This window comes from Lissotriton helveticus, chromosome 3_1 (assembly GCF_964261635.1).
Source record: "Lissotriton helveticus chromosome 3_1, aLisHel1.1, whole genome shotgun sequence".
Taxonomy (NCBI): Eukaryota; Metazoa; Chordata; class Amphibia; order Caudata; family Salamandridae; genus Lissotriton; species Lissotriton helveticus.
Genome location: NC_136061.1, coordinates 384,234,532 through 384,257,019, shown reverse-complemented (window position 1 = coordinate 384,257,019; position 22,488 = coordinate 384,234,532). Strand labels below are relative to the sequence as shown.

The 22,488-nt window shown below is 45.7% G+C and overlaps 1 protein-coding gene across 1 annotated transcript in view; it reads right to left on the bottom strand.

Moving 5' to 3' along the window:
* Nucleotides 1-22,488, bottom strand: part of SLC46A1 (solute carrier family 46 member 1) — a 92,798-nt gene that overhangs the window by 14,966 nt on the left and 55,344 nt on the right. Inside the window, exon 4 of the mRNA XM_078680119.1 lies at nt 18,752-18,908. Within this exon, the coding sequence (XP_078536245.1) occupies nt 18,752-18,908 (157 nt within the window). The remainder of the gene's footprint in view (nt 1-18,751; nt 18,909-22,488) is intronic.

The window sequence follows — 22,488 nt, the reverse complement described above, 5'->3', positions numbered from 1 at the left end:
CATTTCTTTAGTCAATTTAGACAGTGAGATTTTTGCAAAAATCCTCGCCTTGCGCATTGATCCCATCTTGCCTGAACTCATTGGACCTGGCTTTGTAAAAGGTAGACTATCCTCTGATCATTCTAGAGTCTTTTTCAATATCCTCCGCAAGGCGTCTTCCTTAGATTATCCACTAGCTGCTATAGCATTAGATGCTGAAAAAGCATTTGTTGGATTGGATGGGATTTTATGTTCCATGCTCTAAAAATGGATAGGGTTTCCCCTCAAATTAATCTACTTGATTTCTCTATTGTACTCTGGTCCCAAAGCTTCTATTTTTGCAAATGGTAAAATTTCATATAATTTTTCTCTTTATAGAGGAGTGCGTCAATGTTGTCCCCTGTCACCTTTATTATTTGTAATAGTACTAGAGCCTTTCTTAACTAAAATCAGACAAGATAATTTAATCGCAGGTTTCCAAATAGGTTCCCAACAAGTTAAAATATCTGTCTACGCAGACGATATTCTTTTATATTGTTCTAATCCAGAAAGTTCTCTTCCTCCACCAAGGTGACATTTTTTCAAGGATATCAGGATATCGCCTACACCGGGATAAATGTGAAGTTCTGCCCCTTAATGTTTTATGTCTTAAACACTATATTCTTCAGACAGGATTTTTCTGGCAGCCCTCTAAACTGAAATACGTGGGACTATGATTTTCCTCAACCATTTCAGAAACTTTGAAACTAAATTTCGTTTATATTACTAAAACACTAAATGACACAATTACGAGATGGCATCCTCTCTTTCTCTCCTGGTGGGGTAGATTGGACTCCATTAACATGATGCATGCCCCCATTATCCTATACTCTCTTTCTAGGATTCCTGTACATATACCAGAATATTATATCAAGAAATTAGATTCACTATTATTAAAATTTCTTTGGGAAAATAAACCCTCTCGGATATCTATCCACTCTCAAAAAAGATAAACTTATTGGAGGTCTTAAATTTCCTGACTTTAAAGCTTACCATTATGCTTTCACCCCTCCACCTCATTACACTGTATGGATGTTCACGTATGGATGGACACTCGAGGGTCTCGGCACAATGTAAATACTTGTTCTTCGTCGGCTCAAATGTGAACTAATTTAAATGTGAACTAATTTATGAGGTTTAGACAATTCGTGTCAATGCGATTCAGTTGTATTCTTATATAATGCTTAATTCATAAATACCAGAGTTGGCGATCTCTTATTTATATGACTTCGCATCAGTTAGGAACAATAATTAACTCTGAAACCACCAGTCACTCGAGCACTCGGTCATGTGTGCCCGGTCTTTTCACTATTTACTAGACACCAATTAGAGCACGTTAAGCCGAATCCGAATTAATGTAACGTGTGCACAACAAATGGACTTGTTTGTACGTTGAAGAATCAGTCAGTAATTCAGCCTTTGGCTACTTTTCTCCCTTTCTTTTTTCCCTTTTCCTCCTAAACAGGCGGTTGTATTAGTATTACAGGCAGGCAAATGTTGTCAATTTTAGTCCTGATGATGGTCCCATCTAACTAGAGCAAAAGGGATCGAAACGTCGACTTTAGATAGTGCTTTCACAACCTAACCATTGTGTTTTATTTAGTTGTGTCTAGCATTTTCTTGGCAATACTTTAAATCCAAACACTGAGTCAAAAGTGGCCAATATTGCTCGTTTTTTGCCTGTGAAACGCTTTTCCTTTTATGTTGTTTGTCTCTCTTGAGTAAGGTACAGGACTGTGCCTCTTAATCATTTATCGTTTTTGTTCATTTTGCTCAAATAAATACCCTGTCCTGCTGGACAGAGGACAAATATAGTCTCCTATTATGGCCTATATTATATTGCTGTTGTTGATTCTGATAAGCTAAGGACCTTTGTTTTTCAGAGCATTCTCCCTTAAACAAGCATCTCGTTGTCTCTCTTCTGATTCCCCTACATACCCCCCGGAATAGTTATCCATTGAAAAATTCTTCACTTCTCCTTTCAGTTTCAAGAGACTCTTTTACTACTAATATCTCTGCTTTGTGCGCTTCAGTTATCTCTCATACTCGTAAACTTTTAACTCCTCTCCTCTCATCCACCTATCCTTCCTTTACAGCATTATCTCAGCAACCCATTTGGCATAATAAACTATTACGCAACAAAAATCGAACTTTCTACTGGAAATCTTGGAGATCTAAAGGTTTGATATGGATTTCTCAACTTCTACTTAATAATACACCTTTATCTGTTGTTGATCTCCAATCTAATTTTACCCTTCCTAATTATTTAAAAAAACCAATATGATCTTTTACTCCCCACTCTCCAACAATATCTGTCATCACTCCCATCCCTCCTTAATCTTCCTATAACATGTGCTACGATTTTTCCCCCATTAGACACTTCCCCTTCCGTATCTTCTATTTGCAAATGCTTGCAATCACCCTCGGAACGGCTCAAATCCAAGACTGAATTGGCATGGGAAAAGGATTTATCACTATGCTGGCCTGTTTCTTTATGGAATAAATTATTGTTAAAGATTCACAAAACCTCAAGAGCGGCTAATACTACCCAGACTATTTATTTTGTTTATCAGTGATTGTTATATTCCCCAGCAACATTAGCTTCCTTTTCTCCTAATACTCCATCTCTTTGTTGGTCATGTCCCTGCTCCAATGCTGACCTAAAACACATGCTATTTAGTTGTCCTAATATCTACAAATTCTGGCAATCAATTTGGTCTCAGATTAATAATATTTGCAATGTTAATATTGCCTTTTCCTTATCAAATATTTTTCTATGTTCTCTGTCCTCTGATTGGCCTCAGTCACCTTCACATTTTAAGTTGTTTTAAATTTATTATTAGCTATAGCCTTACATTTAATAACCTTAAATTGGAACCATGCAGATAAAGTCACTTATAGAGCCTGGTGGAATGCCATATGATTTTATCATAGACTAGATACCAACTATGTCACCCCTATATCTCTGGCCATCAAAAGAGATATATTATGGCTCCCACTCACTACATATTTATCTAGGTCTATTCCTCCTTATACTCCTAATAAGAAGGTTGTGAATACATCGGATAATGTACGTAAACTGCCTGATCATGCCTTGTTGTCTTTTTCCATAAAATCTTATAATGTTACTATGTTATACATATACATTATTACAATATCATACTTTTCTCGTATTTTATTTGCATGCAATGTTTTAATTCCAAATTTCATTTGTCTTTAATATTTGTATGACACTCATATTATTTCCCCCTCCCCTCTTTTCCTCCTTCCCCTCTTCATTCTCCCGCACAAAATGTTTATTGTAACCATTGTATTTCTTTTTTTCTCAATTTGAACCTCATTTTTTCATATGATTCACATTATTATATTGTTGTTCTTTCCTTTGGTTTCAATAAACTCAAACTTTAAAAAAAAAACAAGGTCATCAAGAGTTTTTTAAATTTAGCAAAGTCTGGACAAGAGTAAATGTAGTACGGAAGCAGATTTCGGGCCGAAGGGGCAGTGAAGGAGAAAGATCTTCTGCCAAATCTAGAAGTATGAATGCGGGGGACAGACAGCAAGGCTTTGTAGCTTGATCTGAGATTTCTAGCAAGACAATAATGACTCAATTTTTCTGTAAGTAAACAGGACCTCTACCCATCAGAGACTTGTGGGTAACACAGCATAACTTAAAAACAGAGCGCTTCTTGACCGGCAGCCAATGTAAAGCCCTCAGCATGGCGGCCGAGGAACAGCCAGCAGGAAGGTTGCAAACCAAGTGTACAGCAGTGTTCAGTACCACCTGAAGCTTAGACATTAAAGTGTTGTTGGTGGCCACTAGCAGGTCATTACCATAGTCAAGTAGACTCATGACTAAGGCTTGAACCAAAGTTTTCCTAGCAGAGGATGGCAGAGGATGGCAACCAAGGGAACAAGTTCCTCAATATAAGAATGGTGGCAAAAGGGGGAACAAGAAAATGAGGAGATAAGATTTTTCATTGATAAGGCATGATCAAACCTAATACCGAATTTTTTCACAGTTTGCCTGGGAGACGGGGCTGCACTGAGTTCTGAAGGATTCAAATCTGCCAACTAGAGCTGCTAGGCTTTACCAAACAGCAGTAACTCGGTTTTGCCGTTATTCAGTTGCAGACAATTTGCCACTAATCAACCAGCAACCCAGTCCAAACGAGACGATTAACTGAGTATCCTCTGCGTATGATATGACACTGAAACCACAAGACTTAATCTGGACAAGAGGGGGCCAAGAAGATCTTGAATAACAAAGGGCTCAAAGATGAACCCTGGGGGATACCCTCGTTAATAAGCATAGTGGATGACTTGAAAGAGCCCATAGAGATCACCTGTCTGTTAATGTAGATCTGGCCCTGTGTGCAGCTGTGTGTAAGATTTTATCATTTTCAGCTCAAACAGTGCATGCACTGTGCTTTTATGGGCATTATTGTGTTAGTCTTAGAACATTTCTATTCTCTTACTGCTTTTCTTTAATTCCCTATACTTTCATGAGGTTTTACTGCCTGCTTTTGGCTTGTGGTAATTTAGGGTGCTATTGTCCACAGTTTTTTTCCACCTCTCATAGTTGTAATTGGGTGTTATTTACTCGGGAGTTATTTTTCGCATGTGGTCAATAGTGCATGCGTGAAACAGTGCATGTGTTAATTAACACACATCAACTACAGACATGCATCATTTAGCACGTGCTAAATAACACAGGCATTTTTTTAATTTGTGATCAGGCAGTTCTTTAAACTCATGCACTATTTACATTTGTATGCAGTGCCACTATCTCATAATCAGGGCCTAGGTGTTTGAAAGAAGATCCTAAACTTCTAAGGGTCAAACAACATAAAGACTATTCCTGTATAACTCAGACTAGAAGCAGAGCGCATTAAGTTTCAGAGAGGATTGTAAAAATAAGCTCTTGAGTTTTCCTTTGGTTTGGTATTGGTCCCACTCTTGAAGCGACCCCTCATGCCGTTTGACGTAATGGAGTAACTCTTACAAAAACTGCAACAGTTAATGGTTCCTCCAGCCCCATTCACTTCCCAAGGGCAGCACTTTACAGAATACAGTAAGAACAGTTGACTATGTGTGAGCCTAAATAGCGAGCATGAAGTTACAAAATCTAATTTTGCTATATATTCTCGGACATATTAATACAGTGTTTTTCTAAACTTTATACTGGGCCTTATTGGAGTGAAAAACACCTGTATTTTAATTCCCCAAAACCACCATCTATGTCAGGCTTCTTTACAGCAAAGCGTTGCTAAGTGAGTGGTCAGTTCCAACCTTTCAGAAACCTACATTAGTAATTTTCAAAACAGGACTGCCCTTGTTCTGCCTCTTTACATGTATTTCCTTCTCAGGAATAGCAATGCTGGTCTTCCCTGAATGGGTTTGGTAATCTTAAATCTTAGGCTTCAACGGAAAATAGGCTGAAAACATATCTACCCATTGATGCACCACAGCCTCGCTATTCTTGTGACGATCTCACCGAAGGAGTGGTCCCAGTTAATTCCACATTCCTTTCCTCTTCCCAGGACCTCCTGAAAAGGTGCCCATCACACCCCTGTTCACCCATTTAGGGCTGCAGAACAGTGTGAGGTCAGGCAAAGGAAATAAGCACCTCTGCAACTCTCTCCTACAAAGAATGGCAAATCTGACACTGAAAAACGAAATACAACAATTTTACATGCATTTCGAAGCACTCATATTATGAATCCTGTTTTATAGGTGGTTTCTCAGTGCACAGATTCAAATTACCAGCGGTATCTACTAGAGAAACAGGCCTGGAACCATGTGAAGAACAAGGTTTTCGACAGAAATGTAAATCAATGAAAGCAGAACTCACTTTCATGAAAATTGGGGCATATTCTTCAAGAAACTGAGGTTAAAATGATATTCTTTAGTAATTGTAATGATAAACTGTTAGACCTTTTTGGGCAGCCTGCCACAATTCAGTAGGGCAAAGCATCCTGCTAGCTTGTCCAAACGTGTGAGGAGGTGTTTCCTGAACTCCACCAGTACAGGGGGAGCTGTCGCGGGTGAGACCGCCACCACTGGGGACTACATGCCTCACAACCCGTAGCGGCCAACACAGGTGGAGCCGCTTTCTTATGCCTCATAAAGCACCTCACACTCCCGCACACTCCCGCAGCGCGGGGGCGCCTGGGCCAAGGGGCGCCCGTCCTTGCCTGTAAGCGGCCAGGCTGGGCCAACCACCTGACATCTGCCTCAAGAGGATCAACTCTAAATTACAGGGAGCTGAAACAGGACACCAAAAGGTACAGCATTTCGTTCTGAGTTTTCACTTGTGATATCAAGTCAAGGGGTCTTCAAGTAACCCGCATTTTGTTTGGTCCCAGTTCTGGGGGTTACATGTTGTTGTGTGCCCATCGTTCAGCTATATTTTGATCCAGTGGCCATTTCTAACTCTAGATACTTTGCAACAATGGGGAAACGGACATGTTATTCCAAAACAGCAGGCTTTGCCTCAGCAGCTTGCCTCTTCAGTGCCTCCAACCTTTATCGACAAGATGTTACAGAGGGCCATTGGTGTAGTGGCCACGGAAATTGAACTCACTGAAAGCCGGCTGTACCTAACCCCCGATCTTCATTTTTCCACATCTGGTGTGGTTTCCCCCCCAAACGACCTCAGCCCGAGAATCTAACTCTCAAAAACCACAGTTTGCTGATAGCACAAAGAAAGAAATATCAAAGTCTACTCGTGCAAAGGGGCCACTGGCACTGTCAAGAAAAGTCAACCTAAACCAACTGAGTGGGGGCAAAGAGAAAGAAGCTCAATGATGGTACGCCCGACATCGGAGGAATTCGGATGACCCAGATACAAGTATGGGCAACATAGACAGTGTACAAGTGTCATTGGACTACCCAGTATGGGTAAAGAACTTGGAGGGGGATTTTCAGGTCCAATTTAGATCCATTGTTAAGCTCCTTAGTAGCATGGGTAGATAAATAGGCAGAATTGTTTGAATCTATTGTGGAAAGGCGAATCCCACCCATAGGGACAGGAATCGATGCTAGTTGCCAGGCTGACACTGATACCCCAACTCCTGGTACCAGGTCGGAACCCCCACTTTCTCAAAATCCCATCTCTATCCCTGACCCCAATAGGTTTAATCATGAGACTAGGAGTAGAGACGTGGTACATCCCAGCTTGGCAACCAAAGATTTACGAACCAGCAGGGTGGGGGCGGTAATGAGTCTAGCACAGAGGTCAGAGAAGAAAGTAGTAATCTGTCTTTTATTAACATTCCCCCCCCTCACCCGCCTCATCCCGTATGTCATTGTTCGAGTAGGTGTACCGGAGCTCAAACAAGGGCAGCAGGAAACGCACCTTGAAATGAAGAACAAATGCCTGTTCCGGTTGGCTAGGCAGAGACAATTCTCCTATGTGCAGCTGGTGAAATTCTTATGACACGAAGGGTCAGGTGGGTGGGCAACAGACCAAAAGATGTACATGGGGACTGTATAGTTGTCAATTTAAAATATCCAATGACTGTCCAAAATATTTTATATTCAAATCATTATTGCCAAGATGTGAATAAGGTCCATTCCGCCATGAAGCTTGTATATTTCACACCAAGCCTCAGCATCCAGTGCCCAGAAATTCCATGGACAGGGGTTGTGGAAGACGAAGCTCCAGTATAGTAGACAGTGGCATCAACTCCCAGACACCTACCACATGATCTAGCCACTGCAAATAGATTTGGGATCTTAGAAGAGGTTGATTGACCCATAGCAATGCAGCACCCAATACAGTCAACCAATAGTAAGGAGGGAAACAGGGAGCGGACAACTCTAAACGGGGAGTCTTTTTGCCATAGTACCTTATTTGGGGTAGGTATGGGCCTCCTTACACACCCCAATCAGGCAAGGAAAAGAGGGCAAGCCACGTAGGACAGACTAATGTGGGGCTGTCGCTCAATGTTGCTCCTACAAGCCCACCCTTGGGTCCGCCACATATTGTGTCCCAGATCACAGCCACACTGAATCCCAACTCTCTAGTGCCTGCAGTAAACAGTATTAAGGTCCCTCAGTGTTTGGAACAAGCGCACAAAGGAATGAAATTACGCCACCTAATGTTAACCTTTGGATACCCATGCCAGCTAAGCAAACTGTTCCATCTAAGCTGAGGGTTTTATCATGAATGTGGCAGGTCTTCGAAACAAACAGGACAATCCTGATTGGGGGGTCTTTCGTAGATCAATATGACATCTGTATGTTCCCGGAAACCTGGGATAGGGAGGACACACAGTGGATGGGGTTTGCGACCTTTAGAATTGCTGCAACCACCAGGGACAAGGGTAGGCCATCAAGTGGTCTTTGTATATCGGTTGGGTCCCACCTGAGCTGTTTAGCTAAGCAGCTGGAGTTCTCTTCAAATGATGTGCTGTGCCTTCTCCCGACTTTTACACCCAAGGTCAGAATTGCACTGGTCAATATCTATTCCAAACCTGTAAGCAACAGCCATAAATCGCCGACCTTTGACCAACTGGCGGCTTCCATGTCTACCATCCCAAAAAACGACTGGATGGTTATTGGTGACGACTAACTGCCAGTTTGAGCCCCTGAATGGTCTTAACGGAGGAACTCCCATTGAAGTAGATCCATACTGGGCAATTCCTGAGGCACACATCCCGTCAACTAGGGCTTGGACACTGTTGGTCCTCCAAATTAGTTCCTTCACCTCAAATCACTCACTTAGGGCATGCAATGGCAGAACCAAATCAGACACACCAGGGAAGTTTACTTTTAATCGACCAGGACACTCCTCCATTATAGACTACATCCTGATAGATATCAGGATTTGGCACAGGGTGGTGGATTTTGCTGTTTTGGCACAACATAACAGGGATCATAATACCCTGGTCGTGGAGGTGTAATTACCAATCACCTGAGGCCCTTTACCTAAGGTTGGAAGATAAGGGCACTAGTACAGTTAAAGATATCACCCCACCACAGGACATCTGCCTAGAGATCCCTCAGATAACTCTTATAGAAATAGAAATAGCCAGAAATGTTGCTTAGTGCCCTAAGCAAAATTGCCCCTTCCAAAGCTCCTGGACTTGATAAGATCCCAGGGAACTCTTTCGCACTGAGCCATTATCTTGGGTCCCTATTTGTGGATCCTGTTTATTGCCATACTGCAGGGAATGACAATCCCAGCAACATGAACTGGCGCAGAAATTCTGCCTGTTCATAAAAAGGGTTCTCCGCTTCTTCCCTCCAACTACAGACCCATAAGTTCAATTGACGTTAGCCAGAAAATCTTTGCCCGGGTACTATTGGCTCGTCTCCAGACCTGGATGGACAAATTTAAAATATTAAGCCCATTCCAAGCTGGCTTTAGGAGTAATACGTCCACCATAGACCAAATATGTAGGCTCCTACCCTTGTACTGGAAAACGGTAACTATAGAGGGTGGCAGACTCCATCTGATCTTCGTGGATTTAAAATCAGCGTTCAATCTGGGACCTAGAGATAAACTGTGGGCTGTTCTAGGGAGACTGGGGGTGCTGTCTTATCTTTCTAATAGGTTTTGGAAAAGGGGGGTGGTGATGGACAGAGTTTCTGAATGATGCAGAATACTCTTACAAAGTCAATAGATCATGGTTTTAATCCATCACCGTTTTTTAGCTCACTGCACCATCCCAGCTCAGAACCTGGCTATATGCAAATTAGTCTGTTCCTGTCCCAGTGCATGATGGGAACAGGGCAAACCAAACTACCAAGCCAATTCTTATACTGGGAAGGAAACAAGCTTCCGGGGACCGGTTTCTGGCATCACAGCCTTCTTCGGCCCGGTTTGCTTGAATCCTGATGGTGCAATGAGCAAGGGACTCACGTCTGAGTATACCCTCCCACACATCTTTCTAATAGGCTCAGGCTTTTGCAAAAAGGTAATTATGCCCAAATCAGGTTCGGTAAACCACTCATATAGCTATAGATAGAGGGGTAAGACAGGTTTGAGTGCTTGCACCCACCCTTTTTAGCCTATTCATAAATGCACTCGTAGATACATTGAATGCAGGATTGGATAATGATGCACCCAAGATAGCAAACAACAAAGTAATAGCAATGATGTTTGCCGATGACTCTATTGCTCTCAAAGCCACCAATGGCTATTCATAGGATCCTCAACAACTTCAAAGCCTTTTGTGATAGTAGGGATCTCGAAATCAACTGTCAAAAAACCAAATACATAGTCTTTAATCTAACCAGCTCTACTCGACCCAATCCCAGCCTGAATGGCATTCCATTGGAGAGGGTGTCTGTATTAGAGTACCTTGGGGTCACATTAACTGAAAAAATGGACTGGGGGTTCAAATCAACGAAACAAGCCTGAAGCCATCACAGAACACTGGAGGGTTGATTAAGTTATTTAGGAATTCTTTTCATAAGCCACTCGGAATACTCCTGGAAATCAAACAAGGGGTGCGGCAATGTACGGTGCTGAACTTTGGGGGTATAGTTCTCGGAGAACCATCACCAAGTCTGAGAACAGTTTTGTTAGGTAGTTATGTGCTCCCCCCCCCCCCCGTTAACCGCTTGTAGCGCTTTGTCTGGACTTGGGGTTGAGGCCAATTGTCGACAAAATTGCTCTTAGACCCTTAACCTTTTGGCGTGGTCAATGGGTTACCCCGGACAGGCTGTGTACAGGGAAGAGTTAAAGGAGATCCTGGGCCTGCATGGCGTTGGGAAACTACTGTGGCTAGTATATGTCTGGGACTAATTTCTTACCATGGGCAGAGAAAGTCTATTGTATAACCCTGAGGAAGGAACTGGCTTGAAGTTATTATAGGAAGGGTAAACTTGATCGTTTACAGGGGAGTTCAGCAACAGGCTCATTAGCAGTTGTGTTTTTGAGTATAAAAGACCAGTACATCTTAGAGCCTGCCCTGGATGAGATTCAACCCGCGCTGGCGTGGAAACTGTACATGCAATTTAGGCACGGTGTTCTCCAGCTGCAAGTTTTTTTCAATAAATGAGCAGGTACATTCTCCCTAGGCTGTAACTATTTAGAGCAGTCAGGGCTACATGTATTTTTTTCTGCCCTGGCTACAGTAATTCCAGACGTCATTGGTTGATCCAATTACGTAGAAATCTGGGGACCAATCACGGAGTAGAGGAGTTTAGGTTGTTGAAATACAATACTCGATCCCCAATTGTATTTGCGGTGTCACGTTTCCTACTTTCGCTGGTGAAAAACACTGAACAGGACTAAGTTGACGCAACTTTTTAAAATCTTTTTGGTCTGGCATGTTCCCTAGTAACCAATTCATTTTTATGTGATTTTAAAGACTTTTGTTTAGTGTTTTATTAATATGAAATGTATTAAGCTCTATTTCTGCCCAATAGCTGTATATTATAGCAATATGACACTTTGCATGTGTTGTTACATATGTTGCTAACCTATTGGGGTGTGGGTTATCAGTCTGCATTTGTAATATAGGATTCTGGGGTCTTGATCATGTACTGGTGGTTGCTTTTATGTATGGTTAGCTTTTTGCATTTGTACTTTTATGATCTAATGACCGCAATGAAGCATTTGAAGAAAGAAAGTAATAATAAATTCCTACAGTGGTGGTTTGATTCAGAGGAAGATGATAACTGGAATGTCAGCAAAAAAATCTCTTAAAAATGGACTCTCTGTCTGCAACTCTGGTATTCTTCCTGTTCTAATTCAATTCACCAGAGGGCAGGATAACCTGTTGGTAGACACTCCAATGGTTCTGCAACTGCTTCATCCAAACTTCGGAGGTAATCACACCATAAATTGTATCAGATCAGCTGACCAATCTGGAGAGGCCGATATGCCATCTTTTAATGCAGAGTTGTTTCAGTAAAAGTCCAACACAGATACAGTTAGGCCTTCATTAAAATGTAGGTATGGCATTCCTAGAACTAAGGCAACACCCTACTGTGTGAGACCCATTTTAGGTCTGCATTTCTACCGCTTATGTTTGGTGACAGAAATTCCGCTATCCAACATTGGTAGAATTTCCACAAGATACTCTTTTAGTGGCTTTTCTATGGCAAAGACAGAAAATATTTCAGCAATGGTATTGAAAAGGAGAGGAATACCCCGGAATGCCAAGCAAAAAAAACTCATAATGCAAAAATAGAATAAGTTTCAGTGAGCTAAACAGATCTAGTGTTGTTTTGTTAGGGGTGAGTGCTCCTCAAAACATTTTCATTTAAATGATGTTTAATGGTAACTTTCATTTTCCTCAAATAAAATATTTTTCATTTTAAATGCTTAAAATATGATTAGTGAGGGGCGTGGCCAAGATGGCGGCGAGGTAGGGAGCAACTTGCGGAGCTCCTGACCGTCGCCCACCATCTATAGCGACTTATAGCACCCTGATGAGCCGCCGACTCTTGGAAATTGTGGTGGAGTGTGCCCCCGAGCCCCCTTTCACTTGACAGCCCCGGGGGTTCTGGAGGCTGAGTTATGCCGGCAGCGGAGGCAGCAGGCCGCGGAGATCCGAAGCAGGCCCCGCAGACAGAGGCGGGTCGTAAAGAGGTCCGCTGAGGCAGGCTGCCCGCACGCGGGCCTGATCCCGACGCGAGCACCGGGGTGTTGCGGGCCTGTGGAGGTGTCGAGACCGGCGACCCGGGATTGGCCCCCGGTGGATGAGTGAGGCTGGTGAGTCTACCCCGGCACCCTGCACAGCTGGCGCGGCGGCCCAGACAGAGCAGGACTTGCGGCCTTTGACCCGTGGCGGGGTCCACCGCCTTTGAGAGCGGGCGCGCCCCAGTTGCCCCGGCGACGGAGGAGGTGGCGAGAGAGGGACATTTGCCACAGGTGTCGGCTGGAACCCCAACACCGCATTCGGACACCAGCGGCAGGCTCGAGGAGAGGCCGGCCATTGTCCTAGGCCCGGGGTCGTAAGAGGCGGCTACCAAGTGGGCCAATATGGCAGATCCGGGGGCGTGAACAGAGGCCCAGTGAGAGGACGGACAGCAACACCTACACTAAACAGTGCCGGATCGGCGAAGAGTGGCATATAGATGGTGGAGCCCCTCGGTGGTCTGAGCGATCTAGTCCTGGGAGGTGAGGAGTGCGGAGGGGACACTGGGGGCCCAGACGCTCTGGGTGAGGCCGTAGACGTGGATGTGCCCGAAGGGGGCAGAGCACACCCGCGGTGCCCGCATTGGTCCGGTGGAGCCTCGGACTGGAGGCGAATTCTTTGCAGCGCAGAGGGAGTCATCCGGAGAGCCTGGCGGGGATCGGGTGGCCATGGGGACCCCCTAGACGGCGCTGAACATCAACTGAGGGGGCTGGGATCTGAGTGAACATTGCCTGGCCACTCCCTGGACTTAGCCCAGCATGGAGGAAGTCCCGCATGAGAGACTGAGGCCTGGAACTGTCGAACATTGGGCTTACCCGTAGAACACAGAGAGGGAGGATTCCGCCTGGGTCGGGGCTGGACCTGGTGCCGGTTGCAAGCTTTGGGGCGGAGAGGTTGGCGTGATCACTATCTCGCTCCTGATACAGCGCTGGTGCCCTGGGGATTATGTCCACAGCCAGAACACTGAAGCAGAAATCGCTAAAAGAACTTTTTGAGAAAACTTCCTCCTCTCCTAAGACCCAGACCCCCTCAACCCAGATGGCGACTACGCACGCCCGGTCAGAGGCCGGAGAAGAACCCCATCACAAAGTCGTTTATGGAGTCGCTCTTCAATACCCTCAGGTCCGACATACAATCTGTCAAAACGGAGCTGACTGCTGAAATGCGGTAAATCCGCAGAGAAGTGGACAGCGTGGGTGAGCGGGTGGCCACTCTTGAAGGCAGGAGCGATGAGGTGACAACGGAAATGACCACTTTGCAGCAGGAAGTGATACGCTTGAAAGAGTAGCATCTTGATATGCAGATTCATCTGAAGGATCTGGAAAACAGGTCACGAAGGCATAACATCAGGATCCGGGGGTAAAGGCGTTGGATGAGACCAGGGATTTCTTCGTGTTTACAGAGAGCCTATTCAGACACATCCTGGGTGCCCCGGCGGACTCCCCCATTATTCTAGACAGAGCACATAGGGTTGGCCCCCCTCGCGTGCCTAACGCTCCACCAGCAGACATTTTAGTCTGCCTGCAGGATTTTAAAACTAAGGAGGCCATATTGGCCAAGGCGCGCACCATGCACCCTATCTCCTATCAGGGCCACTCTCCAGTGTTATACCAGGACCTTGCTCTAATTACGCTGCAACGCAGAAGGCAGTACCGTCTGGTAACGGAGCACCTCAGGCAACAGAACATACCATATTCATGGGGGCACCCGTTTAGGCTTATCTTCCGTTTCAATGACAGGCTACATCAGATGCGCTCGCTTACTACAGCTTGTCAACTACTGGGCCTAGCGGTGCCTCAAGACGAAGAGGAGCATGGGGAGCACGACTCGGAGCCTGGGACTTCACCATCAGGATTGCAGAGACCCCGAAGGAGACGCAGATTTCGGAGGCCGAACCAGCGGGCCACATTCTGAGTCCCGCCACGACGACACTCTGGGAAGACGAACTTTGCAACGAGAACTGTGTTTTCCAGATTGGAGTTGTTTCTTTGTTTTCAGCTCTGTTTTTGGACTTGGTTATGGAGTTTGGGGGTTTTCCTTTCAGGGTAGGGGTCCCTCGTCCACTTCCCTTTGCTCCTCATCCACAGCGTCCCCTTATTATGCCTGCTGCGACATTGCCCTTCCTTCCTTCGCCTAAAGTACGGGATGATAGATATAGCCTTAGGGTCCCTTTCTGTCTCATGAATGAACGGTGACACACTCAAGGTCCTGACCCTCAATGTGAAGGGCCTGAACAACCCAATCAAACGTAGGGCAGTGCTCAACTACCTGGAGCACTCCAAGGCATATATCTGCCTCCTCCAGGAGACACACCTCCTCACTAAAGACCATCATAGGCTGCGATCCAAATATTTTCCTACACAGCTGTTCTCCTCCAGCACTTCAAAGACCGCAGGGGTGGCTATCTTAGTTTCTCGTTCATTTACTGGTAAGGTGATACAGAAGGAGGCATTCCTTTTACACTGGGTGGGATAAGTGTGGCCGCCTCCTGGCTAACAAACTAAGGGAGAAACGACAACATCAGAGAGTACAAGGCATCCACGAGCCTGGTGGCGGAACTGTCATTGAAGATGCTGCCATCGCGAAAGAGTTTAGGGATTTTTATGCAAATCTGTACGCTGGAGACAGCTTAGACGTTCACCATAGCGCTGACTACATCGCTGCAGCCGGGATGCCCGCCCTTGCTGAATCGCAGGCCGCCTTCCTCGACAGACCCATACAAACGGAAGAGGTCATTTCAGCAATCTCCCGTCTCAAGTTGGATAAGTCGCCTGGCCCTGATGGTTAAACGGCCGCTTTTTATACGCCATTCTGCTCCCAATTAGCTCCTATCTTAACAAGCCTTTACAACACCTTTGAGCACATGGGCAATATTCCGGGGGAAATGCTGGAGGCGGCGATCGTTGTTATCCCAAAGCCGGGGAAGGATAAGATGACCTGTGGAGCGTACCGACCTATTTCACTTTTAAATATTGATCTGAAATTATACACTAGCATTCTAGCGGCCCGCCTGGCACCATACATGGCTCAACTTGTTGAGCCTGACCAGGCTGGATTCATATCACAGAGGACACCCAGCGACAACACTATACGCATCCTCCATCTGATAGAGCGGGCTTCCCGCACTCAGGGTGAATATATGCTTTTAGCCATTGATGCTGAAAAAGCCTTTGACAGGGTGCACTGGCCCTATTTGGAAATGGTTCTGATTGCCGTAGGGTTCGGGGAGAAATTCAGGACCCAGATCCTGAACTGTTATCGGCTACCCATGGCGACAGTTCGCGTTAACGGTTACTCGTCCTCCCGCTTCCCTATTAGTAGGGGCACGCAGCAGGGATGGCCCCTGTCGCCTCTCCTTTTCGCGCTTTACATCCTCTTATCACGGGGATTAAGTTTGGGGGAGACGAGGTTAGGGGTTTAAAATCAATGTGGACAAATCCATGGCACTGGACCTTTCCCTTTCGCCACAGACGCTGGCATTTTTAAAAGAGGAATTCCCAGTGTACTGGGCGGAAACGACGATCCCTTATTTGGGCATTCACTTGGCACCGACCCTTCGAGGCATTGCGGACATAAACTATTCTCTCCTTTGCACACGTATACGTACAGAGCTCAGACGATGGAAACATTGCACTATGTCTTGGTTGGGTAGGATCGCGGCCACTAAAATGACAATCCTTCCACAGATCCTAGATCTCTTCCAAACCCTCCTTCTCAAACCACTGGCAGGTTGGATCCAACAGACCCAAGCGGAGCTCTCGCGTTTTATCTGGAATGGTCGCAAACCACGGTTTCGACATCAGATTGCGGTTTTGCCACCAGAGAAGGGCGGGGTGGGGGTGCCAGACCTTCAAACCTATTTTCATACCGTTCAATTGCGGTACCTAGTAGAATGGCAAAGGCTGGAGTGAGAGAAACACTGGCTCTTTCAAGACCAGGCAGTAGCCGGAGACCTCTGCAAGGGATTCCCTTCCTTCGCAAGTCTCATCGCCCTCCTAACCTATATGCTTCTTACATCACCAGTACTATCATGGAGGCCTGGGACCGCACCGCTGTCTCAGCGCAGTTGACTACCTTTCCTTCTCCGATGACTACATTGTGCGATAATCCGGATTTCCATCCAGGCATGGATGTCCATGCATTTCAAGTTTGGCGCGTCTCCCCCTGCAGGTTGTTAGGGCACCTTTTTGATTTAAATGGCATCATCCCCTTTCCACAGGTTAGAGAATATTATGACATCCCGGAAAAGGGTCGTCTGGAGTATTTACAATTACGCCAATGGGCTCTGCACCCTTCGGTCAAGCCGCAAGCACAGCGCTTACTGACCCCCTACGACAAGTGGTTGGTAACTCGTACCTCCGACAAGAAAATTATTTCAGATTTGTGTAAACAGCTGCTTGCTAACACAACATACACACATAATGCAGGTCGAGAGCGATGGGAGAGAGATCTAGGGAGGTCTTTAACACATAAGGAGTGGGAGGGCATATATTTCAGGGCGCGACACTCGTCTTATCATGCAGGCCTCACAGAAATGTTCATAAAAGTCGTCACATATTGGTATTACACGCCTGAGCGACTGCACAGGTTTGACCCATGCCGGAGCGACCTCTGTTGGAGAGAATGTGGGGAGGTGGGCACCTTGGTACACGTTCTATGGGATTGCAACCGCCTGCAACCCTACTGGACTCAGATACTGGCGCTCCCCTTAATACATCCTGCTTGGCCTACCTAATCCTCTGACGTACCCACTCAAAACCCGGAGAGGCAGGATGATCGCAATCACCCTTGGGGTAGCCATACAAAACATCTTGGTCCACTGGAGGTCCGTCTAAATTCCCTCACACACGGGATGGCTTCAAAGGCTATGGATGGTGTTGGACATGGAGAAACTCCAATTAACACTAGCTGGTAGAGGGTCGAAATTCCCTGAGCTATGGCGACCATTACTGATGCCGGAATTCAGGGAACTGACATGCCCCCGTTACTTGCGATTGCTTCGCCTCTCTGATACTCCAATTCCCAATGCCGCCCCTGGAAAGGCCTGCAGACCTCAAAACTAACCACTGTATTGTTTTCCCCCCATGTTCTCCTTTCCATCTCAACTTCAAGTGGACGAGGGTGGGTGGGTTAGGGAGGGAGAGGGAGGGAGAGGGAGGGAGAGGGAGGGAGAGGGCGGGAGAGGGCGGGAGTGGGCGGGGGAGGGGGGGGAGAGGGATTTGCTTTTTCTAAATGATGTCTTAGCGCCTTACTGACAGATCCGCTCCATGCCTATTGCCGCTGGCAACACTGCATTAGACACTTGTTGTTTCTTACGCCTTACTGTACAGGAGCTGGGGGTCTTGAATTTCTGTCTGCTTTATATTCAATAAAAAGATTTATACCATAAAATATGATTAGTGTGCTGCTTAAATACACTTTGCCAAGTACATATGCACAATACTATTCCAGAGACACTTCAGGCATTAGTACGGCAGTCTCAGCCATTCCTGGCAGAGTGCTATACGCCCTGACATGCTTTCTTACTGACCCACCAATTCACGAATTGCATCAGTCTGCCTATACTGAGCAAGCATGGACTAGGACAAAGTGCAGGTGACTGCAGGCCTTATCTAACCTCACACAGACCAGGTTGTTGGCAGACAAGGGATTCCACAGTTTAGGATGCAAGGCGCTTGTGAGCGGTAAATGCAGATACCCTCAACCTAGAACAGCTTTGGTTCAAATATGTTCGGGTGCAGGGGAAGTCAGGAATGCAAGTGGAACGCAAGCTCAGCCATTCCCTGGTGTGTATGATGGAAATGTGATCACATCTCCAGAAATAAAGAACTTGGGGCAACTTAAATTACCAGTATCTGTTCGATTAGTGTAGCTCAAACGCACTATAAAGACAATTACAGTAGAAGAGGTGGAATCAACGGGAACACCTTTTTATTATTAAATACTGGCAGAATAGTTTATACAAGTACAGTTGCCCATATACACATAATCGGCAGCTCAGGAGACTCGACATTTATGTATATGTAGATATAGCATTTATGTCGATATAGTGTTACCCTGTATGTATAGAGCCTTCAAAGCCAACTGAGACACACACAGAGAGACAGACCGAGAAAAAGAGAGCGTGTACATACCCAATAATTGCAGCTGGGATGAGCAGCACCATCCCACCGAATAGAAAGGGGAACCCTCTCATAAAGCTCAAGGTTGCCGGATAGAGGGCGTTGAAAAGGCCTGTGGCCACCAGAGAGGAGACACCTTCTACGCAGGCCACAGAGGCAAAGAGAGATCCTTTGGAGAAAAAGAGGACATACAGTGCATTACATTCTAGCTGCATACTTGGTGACAAGCAGACTAGATGAAAGACATTACTTGCCTGCAATTGCTCACATCTAATCCTGATCAGGAGCTGATTTGTGCCATAGTGATGGGGACGTTCACAATAAATGTAAAATGATGCTGCAGCCTAATTCAGCCACTGTGGTTTCACAGTAGTACTCAAGATCTTTAATCCCCACTCAGTCCCCAAATGATCAAGATTAATCAGTTAACCACAGAATTTCTTGACTGTGACACAAGGTAAAGATGTAAAAAAAGACTTATTCGTTTGCTCCATCTTTCTTTCTCTATTTATCCAGCTATCTTTTTTCTGTATTTTCCCTCCTTCATTTCGTCGATTGATTCAACCATGATCAATCCTGCCCTTTTTAGTTCCATCATCTCTCCATCCTTCCCTCTATCTATCCAAATTCCTCTCTTTGGATCACCATATCCATTCATCATTCTCTCCATCCAATTCACCATTTATCTGTCTATGCTGTTACCTCCATTCCGACCATCATTCTCTCCCTCAAGTCACCCATCTCTGTAATCATCCATTCAATCTAATCTCTACATATTCATTTATCTATCTCTCCATCCGTCCTTCTTTCAATCCAACCACTAATCACCCATCCTTCTCTCCATCCCCCTTCTCCCTTCATTTTCTCTATAGCACCATTTAACCCGGCAAACACATCCCATAGCTCCATCATTCTATCCAGTTGCAGCCACATTTACGAGCATCTACAATTAAGTCAAATAATCGGTAAACATATTTAAATGTTTTATGTCACATCGTACTCCTTCCTACTCAAGCTGCTGAAGTGGGGGCGTTTGATGATCATTTAAGTGGCTTCAGGACTTCATGTGCAGATACTGGCACCCACCTGACGCCCAAAGCAACAGAAGCTGGTGCATATGTAATCAGGTTATCTAAGCAGATGGAGCTACCAAGGTGTCAGAGATCACACACGGGGATTTGCACAAGATACCCAAGAAGTCAAGCTGAACTAATAGAAAAAGACCTCCCCGTTCTCCCAGCTGTAAGACTTAAAATCATACAACCAATTCCAACAAACTACCTCCATCTGGTAGAAAGAAGATGATCCAATTGAAAGTAAGGAATTTTCTATAACTTTGAGCCAAAGCTCATTTACATTTTTCCACCTTTTCCTATGACATATGACCAGGGACCTCGTGGAGCGCGATGGGAGGAATGCTATAAATAGTTTAACTACTGGTGATAGCTAGGGGTAGCATTCAAACTCATCATTTTTTGCATACTATGCCACCTCCGATTAGACTTGGCCATATGCAAAATCAGCCTTGGCCATGCACCAAAAGGACAGTGCAGCTCTAACTGCTAAGCATTGTCCTCTCGGAACTGGAACACAAGCAAACCAATACCGTTTCCAACCTAGTTTGGCTACTTCTGTTGGGATGAGCTTGGCTCTCGTGACACAGGGAGTACTTGACCCAAGTCTAGGCATAACCATAGCCACTTAGGGCAATACATTGAAGATACAAACGTTGATAGGAGGATTGATAGCAAATAGTTTAACTGCTGGAAATCTCTTGGCTAGCATGTCAACCTATCTCTTTTTTTCCCCACCATACCACCTTAGATTAGATCTAGCCATATGCAAATCATTCTTGCTCCTGCTCCAATAGGTAATAACAGACAATAAACATGCAAGGCCCAACTACTTGCACAAGATTTTCTTAATTGTTTGGGTAGCCATTTCGAGTAAAATAAATATGAAATGATCTATGATGCCCGAGACTTCACCCTCTTAATGTTCATTTTTTGGGATCTCTGCAGGAGAGGATTGATTCTGAAACATAGCACATGATTGCAGAGTACAATATGGTTGAATTTTGCTAGCTATACAGGCAAAATCGATCACAACAAAGAAGAATTTCAGCACAGATATTGAGAAGAACATTTATTAATACTTTCTAAAAAAGGGCCATTGCTTTTCAGATATTAAGCGGATATGGAGAAATAATGCCTACTGCGGAAAACACCTTTTAATACCATTCAAGAAGTCCTTAATGACAGGTACCATGAAAACACACACTTGGAAAAAACTCTGAGAGACATGATCACTACCGCATATACCTTCAATTGCGGTTGACTGGACATTCCCAGAAAAGCCAGATGTCCTCAACCAGGCGTAGCGCCTAAGGGCAACCGATGTGGCAATCTTTCTGCCTAGTGAATCTGTGTTATCCAGTCCACATTGAATCATGAATTTAGCTGCCTCTCTCCCATCTGCCACTGCTTGGGAGAGAACGGCCCGGGCCTCCTCCAGGCACTGAGGGAGCACTTGAGTGACTGTATCCCAGATAGTATGGGAGCATCGGTCCAAGAGGCATGCTGTATTCACGGACCGCAGTGCCAAGCAGGGAAAAGAGAACATGCGATTCCCAAGATGATCCAGCTTCTTGGATTCCCTGTCTGGGGAAGCAGAAAGGAATGCACCCTTGGGAGAAGAGGCTTGGACCACCAAGCTGTCGGGGGCAGGGTGTTGGGCGAGGAAAACTGGGCGCCCAGAGCCGGGTGGTGGAGGCGGGCAATCGTCCTTTCCACAGGAGTCCCTTTGCTGGGCTTGGACCAGGTGCCCTGAAGGATGTCAGTGAGGGCTTTGTTGAAGGGCAGAAGGGGTTCAGAGGAGGATGCTACAGGATGAAGCACCCCTGTCAGGATATTAGTCCTGACTGCCACTGAAGGGAGCTCCAGGCTCAAGGCCTCGGCTGACTTTCCCACCACTACAGAGTAAGACGCTCCCTCCTCTGTAGCCACAGTAGGACGAGAAAACATGCCAAGGTCTGCAGAAGTGTCCAGAACACTGGTGTCACTTACGTTCTCCATCCAGTCCAGCTCTTAAAGTTGGTCTGCCAAAGGGTCCAGGGACCCCTCCCAATTCTCATTACCACCTTCTGGATGATAGGGAACACCAAGGATGAACAGGGGAACAAAAGCCGGCGTTGAATTCGACATTGACCGACGTTGGTCCGGGTCCCTCTTGGGGTGAGGATGGGGACAGTGTCAATCCGCTGGGGCCCTCCGGCGCCGAAGCCGTCGGTTTCGAAAGCCCAAAAACCCCGACCGGCTCTGCAGAGCCCGAAGATGCACCAGCAGAGTCGGGGTGCCCAATGATATGGTACAAAGCTGGGCAGAGGACCCCTGGGCTCCCAGAAACTGGGGGAGGCGCGGAGTCGTCCCTGAAGAAGGCGCCTGGAGACCAAGCCTTGGAGCAGCGACACTCCGGGTCCCACGTTACGTCAGCTGACTGACAGTGAGAAGGCAAGGATAAACTGTGCTTCTTTGCCTTCTTCTTGTTCTTCGACTTGGACTTCAAAGACTTGAAACAGGAGGATGTGTGGGGGCTCCACGAGCGGCCTCGAGACTTTCCTCTGGAACAAGACCGGGAGCGACGTGGAGCCGACCTTCGGGCTTCCAAGAGCTAGGGAAGATGGGACATGTCTCACACATCAGGAGTTCAAGACTTAAAAGAGAAGTCGACAAAACATCAAAAAAGTTTAG